At 40.7% G+C, this 18,652-nt stretch overlaps 2 protein-coding genes across 11 annotated transcripts in view; one reads left to right on the top strand and one right to left on the bottom strand.

Annotated features, from left to right (window-relative positions):
* Window positions 1–3,030, top strand: part of LOC134478918 (probable ATP-dependent RNA helicase DDX60) — a 123,398-nt gene extending 120,368 nt beyond the window's left edge. For all 11 annotated transcript variants that reach the window (XR_015640294.1, XR_015640292.1, XM_087589521.1 and 8 more), the window contains one exon: window positions 2,308–3,030. Coding sequence is in view for 9 of the 11 variants with exons in the window: in XM_087589521.1 (XP_087445647.1) it covers window positions 2,308–2,407 (100 nt within the window). In the remaining 2 variants the exon portion in view is untranslated. The remainder of the gene's footprint in view (window positions 1–2,307) is intronic.
* Window positions 1–18,652, bottom strand: part of Erich1 (glutamate-rich 1) — a gene marked incomplete at its 5' end in the record, with an annotated part of 52,793,804 nt that overhangs the window by 49,527,007 nt on the left and 3,248,145 nt on the right.

The raw sequence follows: 18,652 nt of genomic DNA, 5'->3' as shown, positions 1-18,652 counted from the left end.
CTTCAACAGTGTTTATTATTGTCACATATGTATTCAAGTGACCATAGATTTCAGCATTATAGGGTCCTTACAAACAGTTCCTTACTTTATTTCCTTGATCAGAGCTGAATCAGACCTATACGGATTTTTTTTTTATACAGAGAGCTTTATTATTTATTTTATTATTTTTATCTGACTTATTTGTTTTTATATAGTTTTATTATTTGTTATTTTATACATAGTTAATTTGAGCATATGAGAGCAAAAGGGAATAGCTTTGTTCATCTATAGCAGTGGCTCTCAACCTTTGTAATGCTGGGACCCATTAATAGAAAGGTCACTTTTCCCTTTCTTCATGCTTGTTCACAAGTTTCTTTTTTTTTCTTTTCATTTTAATGTGATTTATTTCATCTTTGCCAAATGGTAGATGAGAGACAGTGCATCACCATTATCCCCTCGCAAATTTAATCTGTAAGCTCTTGTCAACAGCAAAGCTAGCATTTTAAAAGATATTTATTGGGCATTTGTGTTTTACAGTTTGTTTCCTTTGTACTTTTGCGAATTGCCTGTTCGTGCCTCTTTCAGTTTTTCTCCTGATACTTTTCTTTCTACTGATTTGATTTTTTAAAGATAAAAATACAGCATGCATTCAAAAAATAAATAGCTACTTCCACACTGGTATTGTACAAAGCAGAGGAATAACAAAGGATTTTGAGAGGTTGGGACTCAGGAAATGTATGCCCCAAAGCAGGGCACTAGGCACGCTGAGAACATTGAACTGGAGGGCCTGGAAGCAATCTCAAAGTCAAGATCTCTCTGTCTTTCTCTGCCCACTGCTCTCTTGCCCCTCCATCTCTCTGGGGCAATCTATTCAAAGCAGAATCTCTCCTCCCCAGACAAGAGCAAGTCATAAAAAGTGAAACTATTTTTCCCCCAAAGCGAGCTATAAAAACTAGAATTATTGCTTAAACCTTTCCCTTTCTCCCTACCTAGTCTCTAACCATGAAGAAGTCTCTGACCTGCTCTCATCTAATAAGTCATAAGATCCTCATTCCAAGGAGGCCTTGCCAGTACCCAGGATAAGGGGCCGTTCCACAGACAGGACCGGCACCCCTCAGGCTATGGCATTAACTCATATCTGTTTTGTTCATATTTCTACCCAATTGTTCCCCACCCAACCCATCCCCTTTTTTTTAACAATCAAACCTAAGCATAAAGACAGGAAGTTGTATGTGTACAGTTGGGCATATATGAGTAGGCATGTACACATGAAGACCAGAGGACATCCTCAGGAGCCTTCCTATGGAACACTATCTACTTCTTTTGTGTCAAGGTCTCGATAATTGGGATGGGCTGGCTGACCAAAGAGCCCCAAGGGTCTTCATACCTCCAATTCTCTAGCAGGGACCTCACAGATGTCAGCTACTATGGCCAGCCATTCACAAGTTTCTTAATGCTGCTGTAACGAATTGTCACTCAATGATATGGACCTATATAAATGTATCATCTTACCATTCCGGAGGTCAAACATCAAAGCGTGTTTCACTGGACAAAATTAGGTGTCTGGATGTTCTAAGGGAAAACCTTGGATCTTTCCCAAATTTAGAGGTTGTCTGTATTTTTGGGTCAAAGTTTCCTTCTGTCTTGGAGGTCAGGAATGTTCAATAGAGAGATATAATCCAAGGTTATATATTAAATATCCACATTTCACCTCTCTGACTCCCATCCTAACCTTCCTCACACCCATAAGCACCTTTGAGAATTCCATTAGTCCTAAGGAGAGAATCCAGGATAATCACCTCCACTGAAGATTATCATCTGTGGGTTTATCTGTGATGGTAATTCCCCTTTGCCATGGAGCCTAACATGATTCCAGGTTTCTGGGGATTTACGTGAGGTCATCTGAATTAGATGAGGACTCTTATTCTGCTGACAACATCCCACCTTCATTTTTTCTCTCCTACCTAAAGAAAGAAAGGAAGCTTTCTTTCTCCATAGCAGTTTTCAGTATACGCTAGACACAGTAGCAGAAAAACCACAAAATGCCTCCATGAAATATGTAGAGAAACGAAATTTGTGTTGTACTGCTGAAAGGATCAAGGATCAAAGTACATGGAATTCTTTCAATAACCCTGATATGGCCCTGATAAATGACACTCATCTTATTTTTTGTATAAATATTATTTTGTTAATAAATTTGTTTCTTGCCAGCATTTTTATAATTTGCTAACTTTATAGAACATAACTTTATAGAACAACCATTTGAAAAATATTCAATGTCACTTAATTGAATATATAATTTATTTATCTGTATTTTTGTATTTGTAGTGTCTCCTTGCGTGAACTGTGTGAAAATGAAGAAGACAACGTTGTTTTAGCATTTGAACAATTGTCTAAGTCTTTTCATGAGAAGTTTGAATTAGTGTGAAAAGAAAAACTATGTAAACCGCTTAAACTATCACTACAGAAGCTTTGTAAATTACATATTTTTACTCTTATGTCTTGATCAAGCAATCATACATGATGAAATGGAATGAACAAACAGAGTTGCCATCAAACTTCTTATGTTTGCCTCTAAGCACCCTTGGCCAACATACTTGGTGTTTTCCTCAAAACGTTGACAAAAAACACTTATTTCTCCAAATTATTGAGAACTGAATGAAAAAAATACAAGGGTCTTGCATATATGTATGTTTGAAGACAGATTTTATGTTCCTTGATACCCAAAGCATTGCATTTTAAATATTTTCATTGTTAATATGTAAAAATGTTTTTGAAGATAGAGAAAATGATTGTAGTATCCTGAAAGTGTAATATAATCTACTCAATCAACATAAAGGGATTTCACTGCTTAGATAGGTAGCTATTGAAACAATATATCTTGATAAATAACCTACTTGTAAAAAATGAATGTTTTCATTTAGTATTTGTGATGCTTTAAAAGAAAACAGGTAGCTAATGTTTTTCTTCATTTTAGTTGCATGTAAATGACTGTTGAAATAATGATGTCTTTAGTTTCATTTGTTTGAAATATATTCTTCTCTTAATCCACTTGCGCACTGCCATTCATTCAATATAATTATTTAGATGGGATCATTCTCTAATTGAGTTCTTAGCCTAGAATTCTCAATAATTCTCAGCTCTAGAATTTTAAGCTCTCAACTTGAACTTACAGAGGTTAAACTTCAAAACAAAGGATGTGGTTTTTCTATGAGTCAGGTATCTCACTAAAACTTTATGTTTTGTTTTGTGGCTTTAAAAACAGTTATAGTTCATTCATTTGGGAAGCAGAAAAATTCCAGTTGCTGGAAAAGATTTACCATTCCATGCTCCATGTTAGAAATCTCTACATTGTTGTTGGTGATGGAGGTGCAGTTTCAACTGTTTCCATTCTTCTTGTTTGAGGGGACAGAGTTAGTGTAGCCTTGGCTATGCGGGCACTCACTGTGTAGACAAGGCTGCCCTTGAACTCAGAGATCCACTGGCCTCTTTCTTCCAAGTGCTGGGATTAAAGGCCTGCACCACCACCTCTTGGCCTGTGTTTCCATTCTTTAAATGCTACAGTAATGCTATAACCCCAAAACACTTAGAATAACCGGACCCAGTCTAGCACCTCTTAATGGAATGTTATACAGTGTGAAAGGTCTTATCATGTTAGTTTCAACTTGTACTTAGGAATCAGATGGGAAGTGAAAATCCACCTCAATAGATATGCAAGAGTTAATCTGGCTCCCAGGTTTTTACAAGGCTGAGGTTGTTTGTTTGACATCTGGAATCTTTTTAAAAGCGCAGAATTATACCTAACATTGTTGAGGTGAATCTACTGTGTCGGTGTACACTGTTTCTTTAATCTTTAGCTAAATCTGAAATGTAGTGAAAGAGCGTACCCCTAAAGGGGGAGCCGCGTCTCTCGCTCCGATCGTGGGGTGGGGTGCCCCCAGGAATCACGAGTAGCCGTCTTGATGTAACAGCAAGAGGTAGCTTTTATTAACGAGATCCCTATTAGCCGGATCCCGGGTCGATACGTATCCCACACAGGAGACAGAGGAATTGACCCCGAGCCTCCAAACTCGGGGGTTTATATAGGGGAGGTTAGGGGCATTCTCGCGGTTACACATGATTGGTCAATTCAAATGGTGCACAGTTACTTTCGGCGTGAAATTACATCAGCAAGGAGTACGTGCTCTCTAGCAGCTCGGCAGGCAGGTAGGGTGGCTCATCTCACTCAGGGGGGTGAAGGAAGGGGAGGGAGTGGCTACAGATGGTCAATGTCCTTGGGGCTGATAGCTGGTTTGGCAAGTCCTATCTCTGGCTCTCCCTCAGGCACGTCCGGCCCTGCACATCCGGACTCTGACAATGAGCAAACTTTTTAAAACTCTAGTTCTACATTCCCTTCCTTTTTTGTTAATAGTTCTAACCTTAGAACTACATGGAGAACTCAGCTTCATCTAGCATAACAGCTTGGTATTGTTGTCTTAACATGAGGATTCTAATCTGGACACTATCCAAGCCTATACACCAAGGTCATGACTAGCTTTTAGAACTTCTAAACTTATACAGACTGTGATTCCTGAGGCACAGTCCCAAGAAATATAACATAAGTAATGTTACATCATTCATAATAGAAATCAAGCCTATCCCTACACCTATCTTGATAGAACCCAGGGCAAACATGAAATTAAGTCTAGGGAGCTTTTTGAAGATCTGAGTTTCCGTCTAGGTCCCAGCTCTCAGCCCCAACAGCTAGTACATGGCTGGTGAGGGCTGAGAATTGATGGCTGTCAGGGTGGTCACAGCACCAGGTACAGTCCTTTCCAGTGAGGCTCGAGTATCTGGGTTCGGTGCCATCGTATGTAGCCGAGTCTCCGATGGAACTGATGAAATGTCTCGGGGGTCCCCAGGACATAGGCTGCTGCCAGCTCTGAGCAGATTTCTTTCTGTATCACCTGTAGGTCTTTTAGCCTGGCATACAAATCGTTATTACTATGACATGTTGGTTCAGTAACATCATCTAATACAGTCAGAGGAGCTGAGGCCCCATATAAGATCTCAAAGGGGGTAAGGCTGAATCTGGAAGGGGTATTTCTTGCTCTGAAGAGAGCAAGAGGGTAGGAGTGTCACCCAGTCTGCGCCAATCTCCATGGTCAATTTGGTCACGGTCTCTTTTAGAGTGCTATTTATTTACTCTACCTGTCCTGAACTTTGAGGTCTGTAGATACAATGTAATTTCCAATCGACCTCTAAATACTTGGCCACACCCTGGCTTACCTTGGCAACGAAAGTAGGGCCTTAGTCTGAACAGATTACCTTGGGCATTCCAAATCGGGGGAAGATTTCTTCCAGTATCTTCTTGATGATTGCAGAGGCCGTCTCTCATTTGGTGAGGAAAGCTTCTATCTATTCCTGAAAAAGTATCTACAAGCACTAGGAGATACTTGTGATTATATTTTTCTGGTTTTATCTCAGTGAAGTTCACTTCGACTTTTCACTAAACTCTCTAGATCTCTTTGCCCTGTTTGCTTGCTAAACATTCACTTATTGACATACCTTATACTTTCTACTGTCTCTCTGGCTAAAATCTTAAAGTCTATTACATACACCTTAACTACTTGGACAAACTTCTTATCTCCTAAATGAGTCCATTTCTGTATTTGGCAAAGTGAGTCTTTTCTTTGTTCTCTGGGGAGTATAGCTTTCCCCTCAAGTGTGCCATTGTCCTTTATCTTTTAAGCAATTTGGGCCTTTTCTAAGTGAGGCCATCCCTTAGTCTGATCCTAGTTCTCAGTGGCTGTCTCTTGCAGGCCTGCAACCAGGATAGGCTTCTGCATAGCCATTTTTCGAGCCACTTGATCTGCTTCGTTATTGCCCCATGCCACTGAATCTCTTCCCTCCTGATATCCTGAGCAATGAATAGTACTCACAGATGTTGGCTTCACCAGGGCATCCAAGAGATGGTAAAGGCATCTGCGGCACTGATGTACTGGGGGGTTGATGTTCAGCCATCCCAGATGACATTGTGTTGTCCACCATGGCAGCACCCACTTATCTCTGACCTTCATGAAGAGAACTGTTCCCGTCTGTAGACAAGGTAGCCTCGGCCTTCAGCAGGGGTCAATCAACCAGTCGCAGAGGTCTTTCCTCCACCCATGGGCTTCTGCCAGTGCTTGTCACTCGTGCTGTGGTGGCTCCAGGTCCGGATTGGTGACCAGATTGTCCCCAACCGGTGGAGAATCTAGTCCATGGCAGCTGGCCAGTGGTCCCATCTTTTGGGACACTCTATTCAAAGGCAAAACATCTGCCACTCTATCACAGTTTAAGTCCTGGATTGGGTGATAATTGTTAGTGCCCGGCTGGCAGGAGTGATATGTTCCAAGCAGAACAGCGCTAAGCCATTCATCTCCCAGCATCAGGTACTGGTGCACTGAGACAGGTCTTAAGCTCCACATACACAGTCTGTAGATATGCATAACATGGCCTCACCCAGCCATTTCAGCCCACGCAAGCCATTTTGGAGAGCAATTTTCTCATGAGCAAGGGATAGGGGCAGTCAGGGATGACTATGAACTAGTGGGTTACCCGGCCCATGCCAAGGTCCACTATTCTTCAGGCAGTCCATAAGTATTGTTCGTTGCCAGTAGCCCCTTGCACTCAAAGTCTTTGGATATTGGCCCACTGGAGCATAGGAGCACAGAGTATTGGGTTCTTGTATCCACAAAACAACTGGGCGGGCTTCCCTTCTATCTCTGTGCATAGCCAGCATTCTAGGACCAAGAGGCTCTCCAGTGTCCCCTCTTGTTCTTTCTGGGGCAGTCCCTGACCCAGTGTCTTTTTTCTTTGCATTAGGCACACTGATCTTTAGCCAGGAATTCTCTTCTGTTGCAAGGTACTGTCTTCCTAGGTTCCCTAACTACTGTGGCCAGTATATGTTCCTCTCTCATCTTTTATCTCTCTTTAGCTCTCTAACTTCCTCTTCTTTTTGTCTCTTTTCTTCCCTAGCTTCCTGCTCTTTTTACCTCTTTCTTTCTTCTACAGCTATTAGGTGCTGTCCACTTTTGTGCACAGACCCTGAACCACACAACTTATTTTCTCTGCAACTTACAATAACTCTCTCAGTGACTTAGCTTAACCCTTCAAGTTTCTGTAACTTTCTCTTCATATCTTTTCCTTATCTTAGCCAGATTGGTGGGGCATTTTCCAGCCCCTAGGAGACCCACCCTTGGAGCCTGGGGGCAGACCCGGAGCACTCCCTACCTTCAGGGGTATTGAAGTCAACAGTCAGGAGTGAGGGCCTTCCATCCATGTCTGGAACATTCTTTCTGACCTCTAGTAGGATTCTGTCTTTCCTCTGTTGTAAAGAAGACCTGTAACAGTTACTAACAAGCATCTCAAGTGGGATGGTGAGAAAACAAGAAGGTAATCTAAAGGAGAGAGGTCCACTGAAGAGGACAAATAGCATTTAGTCACACAGCTAAACCAGGAGGCCTTTTTTGGACAAAAAGGCCATTGTAAAAATAAGCACAAGCTTTGCCTATGAAACAGAAAGGTGAGCAGAGTGGCAGCCTATCTGTTATCAGCTGTCTCTCTAGACTTAGATTTTCCCTTAAGGAGTATCTCTCTTCAGTGTCAGCTCCGTGGCTTTGTCTCTCAAGAGAACCAGCCTCCAAATGACACTAGGCTTCTAGTAACAACTAATAACAAAAGATGGAGAGGTGGTTAGAACCTGGGTGTTAGATACTAAGCAGCTGACAAAAGAATTGTAACCAGTTCACCTGGGGCTATCAGGACTTTAGTAGCAGCCCTTTACCAAACTGTCTCAGTGGGCTAAAGGCCCATGGAAAAGAAAACATTAATCCTGACCTTGGCCACCGCCAAAGCCTGAATTCTAAATTTTGACTGGCAAAACAAAACAAAGTTTTTTACAGCTTGTTGTAGATTCTTTGAAACTATTTTAGGGTCTCTTTTTGTCCCCTAACCTGGGGCATTTTAACCATAGGGGCAGGAACTGGCTGCTGTGGGGATAGGACCAAAGGCACTCCCCATGTTAATGATGATCAACGAGAAAAGTAATTTAATGCTGGAGACTGGCTCCTCCCTTGGAATAAGGACAGCAGATAAGGCAGGCTTCCTTAAAGAACTTCTCTTAATGAGCACTCTCCTTCTGTGAGCAAATGTCAGAAATTCCTTTCTTGTTCTTGTTTTCCTTAGAGTCCTCTCCCACCTTGCTCTCAGCCTTTTCAGATAGTTCCTCCTGTAGCATTTCTAACACAGCCTGTCTGTCCCTTTTTTTTTTTATAGCCTGTTGACAGCATTTCTGATCTTTTAGGTAGCTACGCACTAAGTGTCAAACCGGCTGAAATTCTGCCTTTAAGATTCCTTACTCCCAAGCAAAATTTAAATCTTTCTCTAGCTTATCTCAGCTGGCTGCGAGCACAAGCACAGATAAAACACTATGCTTTAAAAATTAACTTTGGCTATCAACCAACACACCGCCACTAGAGCGGGGTCCATAAGATTAAGTTTCTTACCACTAAGCACTAAGGGGACCAAGTAAAACTCTTCGACAAACAAAGCAAACAGTTCCATGATTTCAAACACAGTTGTCGGTCCAAGATTTTAAACACAGTCGCCAGTCCAAATTCAAACACGAAACAAAAGTCAAAAAGACACTGGACAATACCACAGAAAACAATCCAGACAAACAAGACCAAGACAAAGCATCCTATAATCAATTTCCACAGATGCCTGGTACCTTCAGTACCTGGCCCAAACTGCAGCTTAACCTTAGCTGCTTCTGGGATACCAAACACAGAAACAGAATACAGACAACAGACACTAACACATCTAAGCACACTTGTCCGTGCCTATACTTAAATAGGCAGCCGAACGCTACCTCCAAAGTCAAGTCACAGTCAGATCTTTTTGACTGTCCATTGCCGGGTCCTCCCGACAAAGGCTGGCTCGCGGAACGTCTCTCACACGTCCCAGAACCTGCGCGATTGGGGCATCCCCCTGTGCGCTTCCTAAAAAGGAAAAAAAGAAAGAAAAAGACTATTCGGAGAAGGAATCCTTCATCTACTCACAGGCACCTATTTGGGGTGGGGAACCTTCTTCCACCCGTGCAAAGGGCAGGAATCCTTCATCTGCCCAGACAGTGCACTAAGACCTTAAACCGGTACCAAAAAAACACAGACTACAAGACTTAATTTACACACACTCACACACACAGCGGCCGCTTTCCAGCACTCACACTAACGTACCTCCAAGGGGCATTCGGGGTTCTGGGGGGTCACGCTCCGATCCCGGACGAGCCCCCAAATGAAAGAGCGTACCCCTAAAGGGGGAGCCGCATCTCTCGCTCCAATCGCGGGGTGGGGTGCCCCCAGGAATCACGAGTAGCTGTCTTGATGTAATAGCAAGAGGTAGCTTTTATTAACGAGATCCCTATTAGCCGGATCCCGGGTCGATACGTATCCCACACAGGAGACAGAGGAATCAACCCCGAGCCTCCAAACTCGGGGGTTTATATAGGGGAGGTTAGGGGCATTCTTGCGGTTACACATGATTGGTCAATTCAAATGGTGCACAGTTACTTTCGGCGTGAAATTACATCAGCAAGGAGTACGTGCTCTCTAGCAGCTCGGCAGGCAGGTAGGGTGGCTCATCTCACTCAGGGGGGTGAAGGAAGGGGAGGGAGTGGCTACAGATGGTCAATGTCCTTGGGGCTGATAGCTGGTTTGGCAAGTCCTATCTCTGGCTCTCCCTCAGGCACGTCCGGCCCTGCACATCCAGACTCTGACAATGAGTAACCTTTTTAAAACTCTAGTTCTACAGTAGCAGGAACAGTTTCTTAAGAAACAATTTCTCAACAATTAAATTAAACAATTAAATTAAATTCAAACAATTACACCCTTGTTTAGAAGAGATACATTGTGAAAGGGTAAAGCTGGTATCTTGATTTGCTTACTCAGAAAGCCTATAAAAACTATGTGCTGCCAAGGTTTCTACTTAGAATACTTGAGGATTGTAGAAATTATGATGATTCCTTGGACTCAGAGAAGAAAATAAAAACTCCAAACAGGCAGTAAGAGAAATGCAGGTCTTTAACCCATGGTGCTGGTTCCTCCAAATTGGCAGTTTTCACACACAGAAAAATGCCCCAGGCTTAAGTGGGTTCTACACTGGAGAAAGTGAGTTCAAGGCAGAAAAGCATTCCATGTCTCCCAGGTCTGTGCATAGCATTCACTCCTACCACCATACATGGAAGTAGAGCCAGTGTCTGTGTTGTTCTAGGCAAAGAAGGTTTGGATGTAATTCTACAAGCAACGAGACTGTAAATTGACAAGATTATATCTTTTTTAAAGTTCTGCATAGTAAACAACCAACAGAGAAAACCCTTGTAAACTATATATCTGAAAAGAGGATAAAATAAAAAATACACGAGAAACTAAAAAAGCCCTCAAAGAGAAAAATAAACAATCATTTTAAAAGGAATGGATGACCTCAATGGGTATTTATCAAAGGAATGTGTCCAAGGAAATGAAAAAATACTCAACTCCAGTAACAGCTAAGAAAATGCAAATTAGGGTTACACTGACATATGATTCCATCCCAATTCGCTATGTTTAAAATGTCTAGAATAAGTAAGATACAATATTGCAGAATTTCAGACAAAAGGATCTTGTACATTTTTGGTGGAAATGTAAATGAGTACAGTTATTATAAAAAAAGATTTTTCTCAAGGAAAATAAGAAGAAACTCATCATATCACTCTCAGATTCAGCTGCTGGAAAGTTAGGCATCTGTACCTTTAGGCTGCTTATAGCATTCCTCACAATAAGCCAGATGTAGAGTACATCAAGTGTTGGGTAATGGATATGTCACAGGTAGGAATAAAGAATGGAGCTGGAGGATAGTGTGTTAAACAAATCACACACACACACACACACACACACACACACACACACACACCAATGCATTCATATGACTGCATAGAAGTAGAGAGAGTTATGGAAAAATAACCATTAGTGGTTATTAGAGGATAGGAAGGATCTGCAAAGCAGAGCACAGAGACTATGGGACTAACAGAGGATGCAGTTGTTTGGAGCAATTATCTTCTAATGCTCTATAGCATGGTAAGACTGTGATTGGTGTCAATTAATTACATATTTCAAAATAGCAAGCATGATGTTAAATTTTCCCACTACAAAGAAATGATAAATGCTTAATAATGGACACACCAGTTGTCCCATCAGATTGTGACATATTGCAATGAATGTCACACTGTATTCTATATTTATGTTCATGTGTCAGTTAAAAACTACATTTAAAACATCAGCATGTTCCTTTTCCTAAAATATATTTATTTTTATTTTATGTGTACAATTGTCTGCCTTGAAGTTTGTATGTATTCCACATGTGTGCCAAGTGCCTGCAGAGGACAAAAAAGTATGTTGGATCTTCTTTGACTGCAGTTATAGTTTTGAACTGTCATGAAGGTTTTGAGACCCAGATCTAGGTCCTCTTCTATGACAGTAAGTCCTTTTAACTTCTGAGCTATTGCTCCAGCCCCATCCACTGGCATTTCTTTATGTTAAGGTTCTGCTAAAAAAAAAGCCTAGAAAATTCTGTCATGTTAGCCATGAAAACAAGTAGCAATAAATTCAGTGAAGGAAATAATGAATCTCTATGGTGAAAAGCATAAAATATGCAAGATATTGAAATAGATACAAACATATGGAAAAGAATTCCATGCTAATAGATTAGAATAATACTTTTAAAAATATTAAAGATATGCAAATGGATCTAAAGGTTGCAAATAATTGATGGGGTGAAGGAGAGAGGCTCCAGAGGGCCAGGAGAATAAATGGAAATATGCAACTGTCAGGGGCAGGTAGGGGTTGGATGGAGCCTCTGGAAAATCGCAGAGACCTGGGATGGGGAAGGCTCCCAGGACTCAATGTGGGTGACATTAGATAAAATGCCCAATGGGGGGTTATGAAACCTGAAGAGACCACCCTATAGTAGTCAAACAGCCCCTCATCCCAGTGGAGGGACAGGCACATCAACCCACTTAACTTTGGACTCAAAATTGTTCCTGTATAAAAGAAATGCAGAGACAAAAATGGAGCAGAGGCTGAACGAATGGCTGACAAGTGACAGACCCAACCTGGGAGCCATACTATGGGCAGGTACCAATCCCTGACACTATTAATAATACTCTGTTATGCTTGCAGGCAGGAGTCTAGCATGGCTGTCCTCTTGAGAGGCTCTACCAGCAGCTGACTGAGACAGATGCAGATACTTTCAATACTTAAAGCCAAGCACTGGACTAAGGTTAGAGACCCCTATGGAAGAGTTAGGGAAAGGATTGAAGGAACTGAAGGGGATGGAGACTCTATAGGAAGACCAACAGTATCAATTAACCTGGACCCTTGAGAGCTCCCAGAACCACCAACCAAAGAATATACACAGCACTTATGTAGAAAAGAGATACCTTGTCTGGCTTCAGTGGGAAAGAATGTGAATAATCCTGTAGAGACTTGATGCCCCAGAGGGGGATCCCCAGAGGGGTACCCACTCAGAGGTTAAGAGGAGGTGGTAGGGGAAGAACTGTGCAAGGAAGTAGGGGCGGGTAGCATTTGTGATGTAAACAAATAAAATAATTAATAATATTTTTCCTAAATATTAATCTTAAAGTTTATATGGAAACCCAACTGAATTTTAAGTTTAAAGAGAAAAGCCTAGGCTGGGAGATTGCTTAGTTGGTAAAGTACTTACAGTACAAGCAAGAGGATTTTATTTGATCTTCTAGAACCGTAATCTAAAGGAGAGACATGGAGGCACACTCTTGTAAACACAATGCCGGGGAGGAAGAAACAGGAAAATGGCTGCTGCTTATAGGTCAGACAGTCTAGATAAATTGGAGCTCCAGCACCAGTGGGAGCTGCCAAATACTGTGGAAAGCAGCTGAGAAAGAAAACACTTGACATTGAATTTTGACCTCCATATGCATGCATACTTACATGCACATACACATATACACGTGAACAAATCATAAGGCATTATACTTCCTGCTTTCAATATATTCTATAAAGCTGTAGCAAGGAAAAGAGTATGGCACAGGCCTAGGAATACATGAATGGGCTAAAAGAACAGGACAGAAAACTTAGAAACCTGCCTACACATATATGATTCATTGAGTCAATTCAACAAAGTTGTCAAAAATATACTTTGTGGAAAAGTCAGTGGCTTCAATAGAACATCTTGGGGAAACTGAATATTCACAATGTGGAAACTTGAAATTGTACTGTTGTCTCATACTAATCACCATGGCAATCCCACTGAAAACCACATTGGCAGAAGAGACAGCCACTTCTGCCCACCTTTGCCCACATCCTTGGCCCAAGAGGAAACTGTATAGAGCCTCTGGACACAGGAAAATTGCAGCAGTCAAGAGGCGGGAGCCCTACGGTCAAGACCGTGCCCGGATCTGAAGGGACCCAGTCAAACAGCTCCCTACACCCAAATCTCGTGAGAGGGAGAGCTATACCTTCAGAGGGGCAGACACGCCTGGGAAACCAGAGGAGACTACTATTTGCTCACATTTCTGACTCTACAGGAAAACACCTAGTGCAATCTGGGCCCACTGTGCACAGGGATCAAGGAGAGGTAGCAGCGGGCCCTTCTGGTTCCCATCCTCAGGGACAGCTGAAAGCCAGTGGACAGGAATGACTACACATCTGAGAGCAGAACACACTGTTCCCATAACTGGCTGAAAGAAAACAGGAAAAAAATGTCTACAGCACTCCTGACATACAGGCCTATAGGAAGGTCAAGCTACTGTCAGAAATAGCAAAACAAGTAACAGGAGAGACAACCTGATGGCCAGAGGGAAGCTGAGGAACCCAAGCAACAGAAACTAACATGACATGGCATCATTGGAGCCCAATTCTCCCACCAAAGCAAGCACTGATATCCAAACACACCAGAAAAGAAAGATCTAAATTTAAAATCACATTTGATCATGATGATGGAGGACTTTAAGAAAGACATAAAGAACTCCCTTAGAGAAATGCAGGAAAAGACAAGTAAACAAGTAGAATACCTTAGAGAGGAAACACAAGAATTACAGGAAAACACAATCAAACAAGTGAAGGAATTGAAAACAGAAATAGAAACAATAAAGAAAGCACAAAGGGAGACAACCCTGGATATAGAAGACCAAAGGAAGAGACAAGAATAAAAGAGATAGAAGAAAGAATCTCAGGAGCAGACGAATCCATATAAATCATTGACACAACAGTCAAAGATAATGTAAAAGGGAAAAAGCCACTGGTCCAAACCATATAGGAAATCCAGGACTCAATGAGAAGATCAAACCTAAGGATAATAGGTATAGAAGAGGGTGAAGACTCCCAACTCAAAGGACCAGTAAATATCTTCAACAAAATCATAGAAGAATGGGCTGGAGAGATAGCTCAGCGGTTAGGAGGACTGACTGCTCTTCCAGAGGTCCTGAGTTCAATTCCCAGCAACCACATAGTGGCTCACAACCATCTGTAAAGAGATCCGATGCCCTCTTCTGGTGTGTCTGAAGACAGCTACAGTGTACTTATATATAATAAATGAATAAATAAAAAAATCATAGAAGAAAACTTCCATAATCTAAAGAAAGAGATGCCCATAAACATATAAGAAGCCTACAGAACTCCAAAAAGATTGGACCAGAAAAGAAACTCCTCCCGTCACATAATAGTCAAAACACCAAATGCACAAAACAAAGAAAGAATATTAAAAGCAGTAAGGGAAAAAGGTCAAGTAACATATAAAGGGAGACCTATCAGAATTACACCAGACTTCTCACCAGAGACTATGAAAGCCAGAAGATCCTGGACAGATGTCATACAGACATTAAGAGAACAAAAATACCAGTCCAGATTACTGTATCCAGAAAAACTCTCAATTAACATAGATGGAGAAACCAAGATATTCCATGACAAAACCAAATTTACACAATATCTTTCTACGAATTCAGCCCTACAAAGGATAATAAATGGTAAATCTAACACAAGGAGGCAAGCTACAACCTAGACAAATCAAGAAACTAATCGTTTTGCAGCAAAACAAAGAAAAGACAAGCACAAACATAATCTCACATCCAAACACGAAAATAACAGGAAGCAACAATCACTATTCCTTAATATCTCTCAACATCAATGGACTCAACTCCCCAATAAAAATACATAGATTAAAAAACTTGATATGCAATGAGGACCCTGCATTCTGCTGCCTACAGAAAACACACCTCAGAGACAAAGACAGATGCTACGTCAGAGTGAAAGGCTGGAAAACAACTTGCCAAGCAAATGGTCTGAAGAAGCAAGCTGGAATACCCATTCTCATATCAAATAAAATCGATTTTCAACTAAAAGTCATCAAAAAAGTTAAGGAAGGACACTTCATATTCATCAAAGGAAAAATCCACCTAGATGAACTCTCAATACTAAATATATATGTTCCAAATACAAGGGCGCCTACATACATAAAAGAAATGTTGCTAAAGCTCAAAGCACACATTGCACCTCACACAATAATAATAGGAGATTCCAACACACCACTCTCATCAATGGACAGATCATGGAAAAATAAATTTAACAGAGGCATAGACAGACTAAGAGAAGTCATGAAACAAATGGACTTAACAGATATTTATAGAATATTCTAACCTAAAACAAAAGGATATAACTTCTTCTCACCACCTCATGGTACTTTCTCCAAAATTGACCATATAATTGGTCACAAAACAGGCCTCAACAGATACAGAAAGATGGAAATAATCCCATGTGTCCTATCACACCACCACAGGCTAAAGCTGGTCATCAACAACAATAAGGGAAGAAGACACACATATACATGGAAGTTGAACAATGCTCTACTCAATGATAACCTGCTCAAGGAAGAAATAAAGAAAGAAATTAAAGACTTCTTAGAATTTAACGAAAATAAAGCTACAACATACCCAAACTTATGGGACACAATGAAAGCTGTGCTAAGAGGAAAACTCGTAGCTCTGAATGCCTGCAGAAAGAAACAGGAGAGAGCATATATCAGCAGCTTGACAGCACACCTAAAAGCTCTAGAACAAAAAGAAGCAAATACACCCAGGAGGAGTAGAAGGCAGGAAATAATCAAACTCAGAGCTGAAATCAGCCTGAGTAGAAGTAGAAACAAAAAGGAGGATACAAAGAATCAACAGAACCAAAAGTTGGTTCTTTGAGAAAATCAACAAGATAGATAAACCCTTAGCCAGAGTAATGAGAGGACACAGAGAGTGTGTCCAAATTAACAAAATCAGAAATGAAAAGGGAGACATAACTACAGAATCAGAGGAAATTCAAAAAATAAACAAATCCTACTACAAAAGCCTATATTCAACAAAACTTGAAAATCTGCAGGAAATGGACAATTTCCTAGACAGATAACAGGTACCAAAATTAAATTAGGAACAGATAAACCATTTAAACAACCCCATAAACCCTAAAGAAATAGAAGCAGTCATTAAAGGTCTCCCAACCAAAAAGAGCCCAGGTCCAGATGGGTTCAGTGCAGAATTCTATCAGACCTTCATAGAAGACTTCATTCCAATACTATCCAAACTACTCCACAAAATTGAAACAGATGGAGTGCTACCGAATTCTTTCTATGAAGCCACAATTACTCTTATACCTAAACCACACAAAGACCCAACAAAGAAAGAGAACTTCAAACCAATTTCCCTTATGAATACTGATGCAAAAATACATAATAAATTCTGGCAAACAGAATCCAAGAGCACATCAAAACAATCATCCACCATGATCAAGTAGGCTTCATCCCAGGAATGCATGGATGGTTTAATATACAGAAAACCATCAATGTAATCCACTATATAAACAGCCTGAAAGATAAAAACCACATGATCATTTCATTAGATGCTGAGAAAGCATTTGACAAAATTCAATACCCCTTCATGATAAAAGTTCTGGGAAGAACAGGAATTCAAGGCCCATACCTAAACATAGTAAAAGCCATATACAGCAAACCTGGAGCTAACATTAAACTAAATGGAGAGAAACTTGTAGTAATCCCACTAAAATCAGGGACTAGACAAGGCTGCCAACTCTCTCCCTACTTATTCAATATAGATCTTGAAGTTCTAGCCAGAGCAATCAGACAACAAAAGGAGATCAAAGGGATACAGATTGGAAAAGAAGAAGTCAAAATATCACTATTTGCAGATGATATGATAGTGTATTTAAGTGATCCCAAAAGTTCCACCAGAGAACTACTAAACCTGATAAACACCTTCAGCAACGTGACTGGGTATAAAATTAACTCAAATAAATCAGTAGCCTTCCTCTACACAAAAGAGAAACAAGCCGAGAAAGAAATTAGGGAAATGACACCCTTCATAATAGTCCCAAATAATATAAAGTACCTCTGTGTGACTTTAACCAAGCAAGTAAAAAATCTGTACAATAAGAACTTCAAGACTCTGAAGAAAGAAATTGAAAAAAGTTGAAAGAAAAAATTGAAGACGTTCTCAAAAGATGGAAAGATCTCCCATGCTCATGGATTGGCAGGATTAATATAGTAAAATGGCCATTTTACCAAAAGCGATCTACAGATTCAGTGCAATCCCCATCAAAATACCAATCCAATTCTTCAGAGAGTTAGATAGAACAATTTGCAAATTCATCTGGAATAACAAAAAACCCAGGATAGCTAAAACTATACTCAACAATAAAAGGACTTCCATGGGAATAACTATCCCTGAATTCAAGCAGTATTACAGAGCAATAGTGATAAAAACTGTATCGTATTCGTACAGTGACAGGTACATAGACCAGTGGAATAGAATTGAAGACTCAGAAGTGAACCCACACACCTATGGTCACTTGATTTTTGACAAAGGAGCCAAAACCATCCAATGGAAAAAAGAAAGCATTTTTAGCAAATGGTGCTGGTTTAACTGGAGGTCAGCATGTAGAAGAATGCAGATCCATCCATTCTTATCACCCTGTACAAAGCTTAAGTCCAAGTGGATCAAGGGCCTCCACATCAAACCAGATACACTCAAACTAATAGAAGAAAAACTAGGGCAGCATCTCGAACACATGGGCACTGGAGAAAATTTCCTGAACAAAACACCAATGGCTTATGCTCTAAGATCAAGAATCGACAAATGGGATCTCATAAAACTGCAAAGCTTCTGTAAGGCAAAGGACACTGTGGTTAGGACAAAATGACAACCAACAGATTGGGAAAAGATCTTTACCAATCCTACAACAGATAGAGGGCTTATATCCAAAACATAGAAAGAACTCAAGAAGTTAGACCGCAGGGAGACAAATAACCCTATTAAAAAATGGGGTTCAGAGCTAAACAAAGAATTCACAGCTGAGGAATGCCGAATGGCTGTGTAACACCTAAAGAAATGTTCAACATTAGTTATAAGGGAAATGCAAATCAAAACAACCCTGAGATTCTACCTCACACCAGTCAGAATAGTTACAATCAAAAACTCCAAGGACAGCAGATGCTGTTGAGGATGTGGAGAAAGAGGAACACTCCTCCATTGTTGGTGGGATTGCAGACTGGTACAACCATTCTGGAAATCAGTCTGGAGGTTCCT

Source organism: Rattus norvegicus, chromosome 16 (assembly GCF_021556685.1).
Source record: "Rattus norvegicus strain SHRSP/BbbUtx chromosome 16, alternate assembly SHRSP_T2T, whole genome shotgun sequence".
Classification (NCBI taxonomy): Eukaryota; Metazoa; Chordata; class Mammalia; order Rodentia; family Muridae; genus Rattus; species Rattus norvegicus.
The sequence above is the reverse complement of the archived record's forward strand: the minus strand, read 5'-3'. Positions and strand labels throughout refer to the sequence as shown.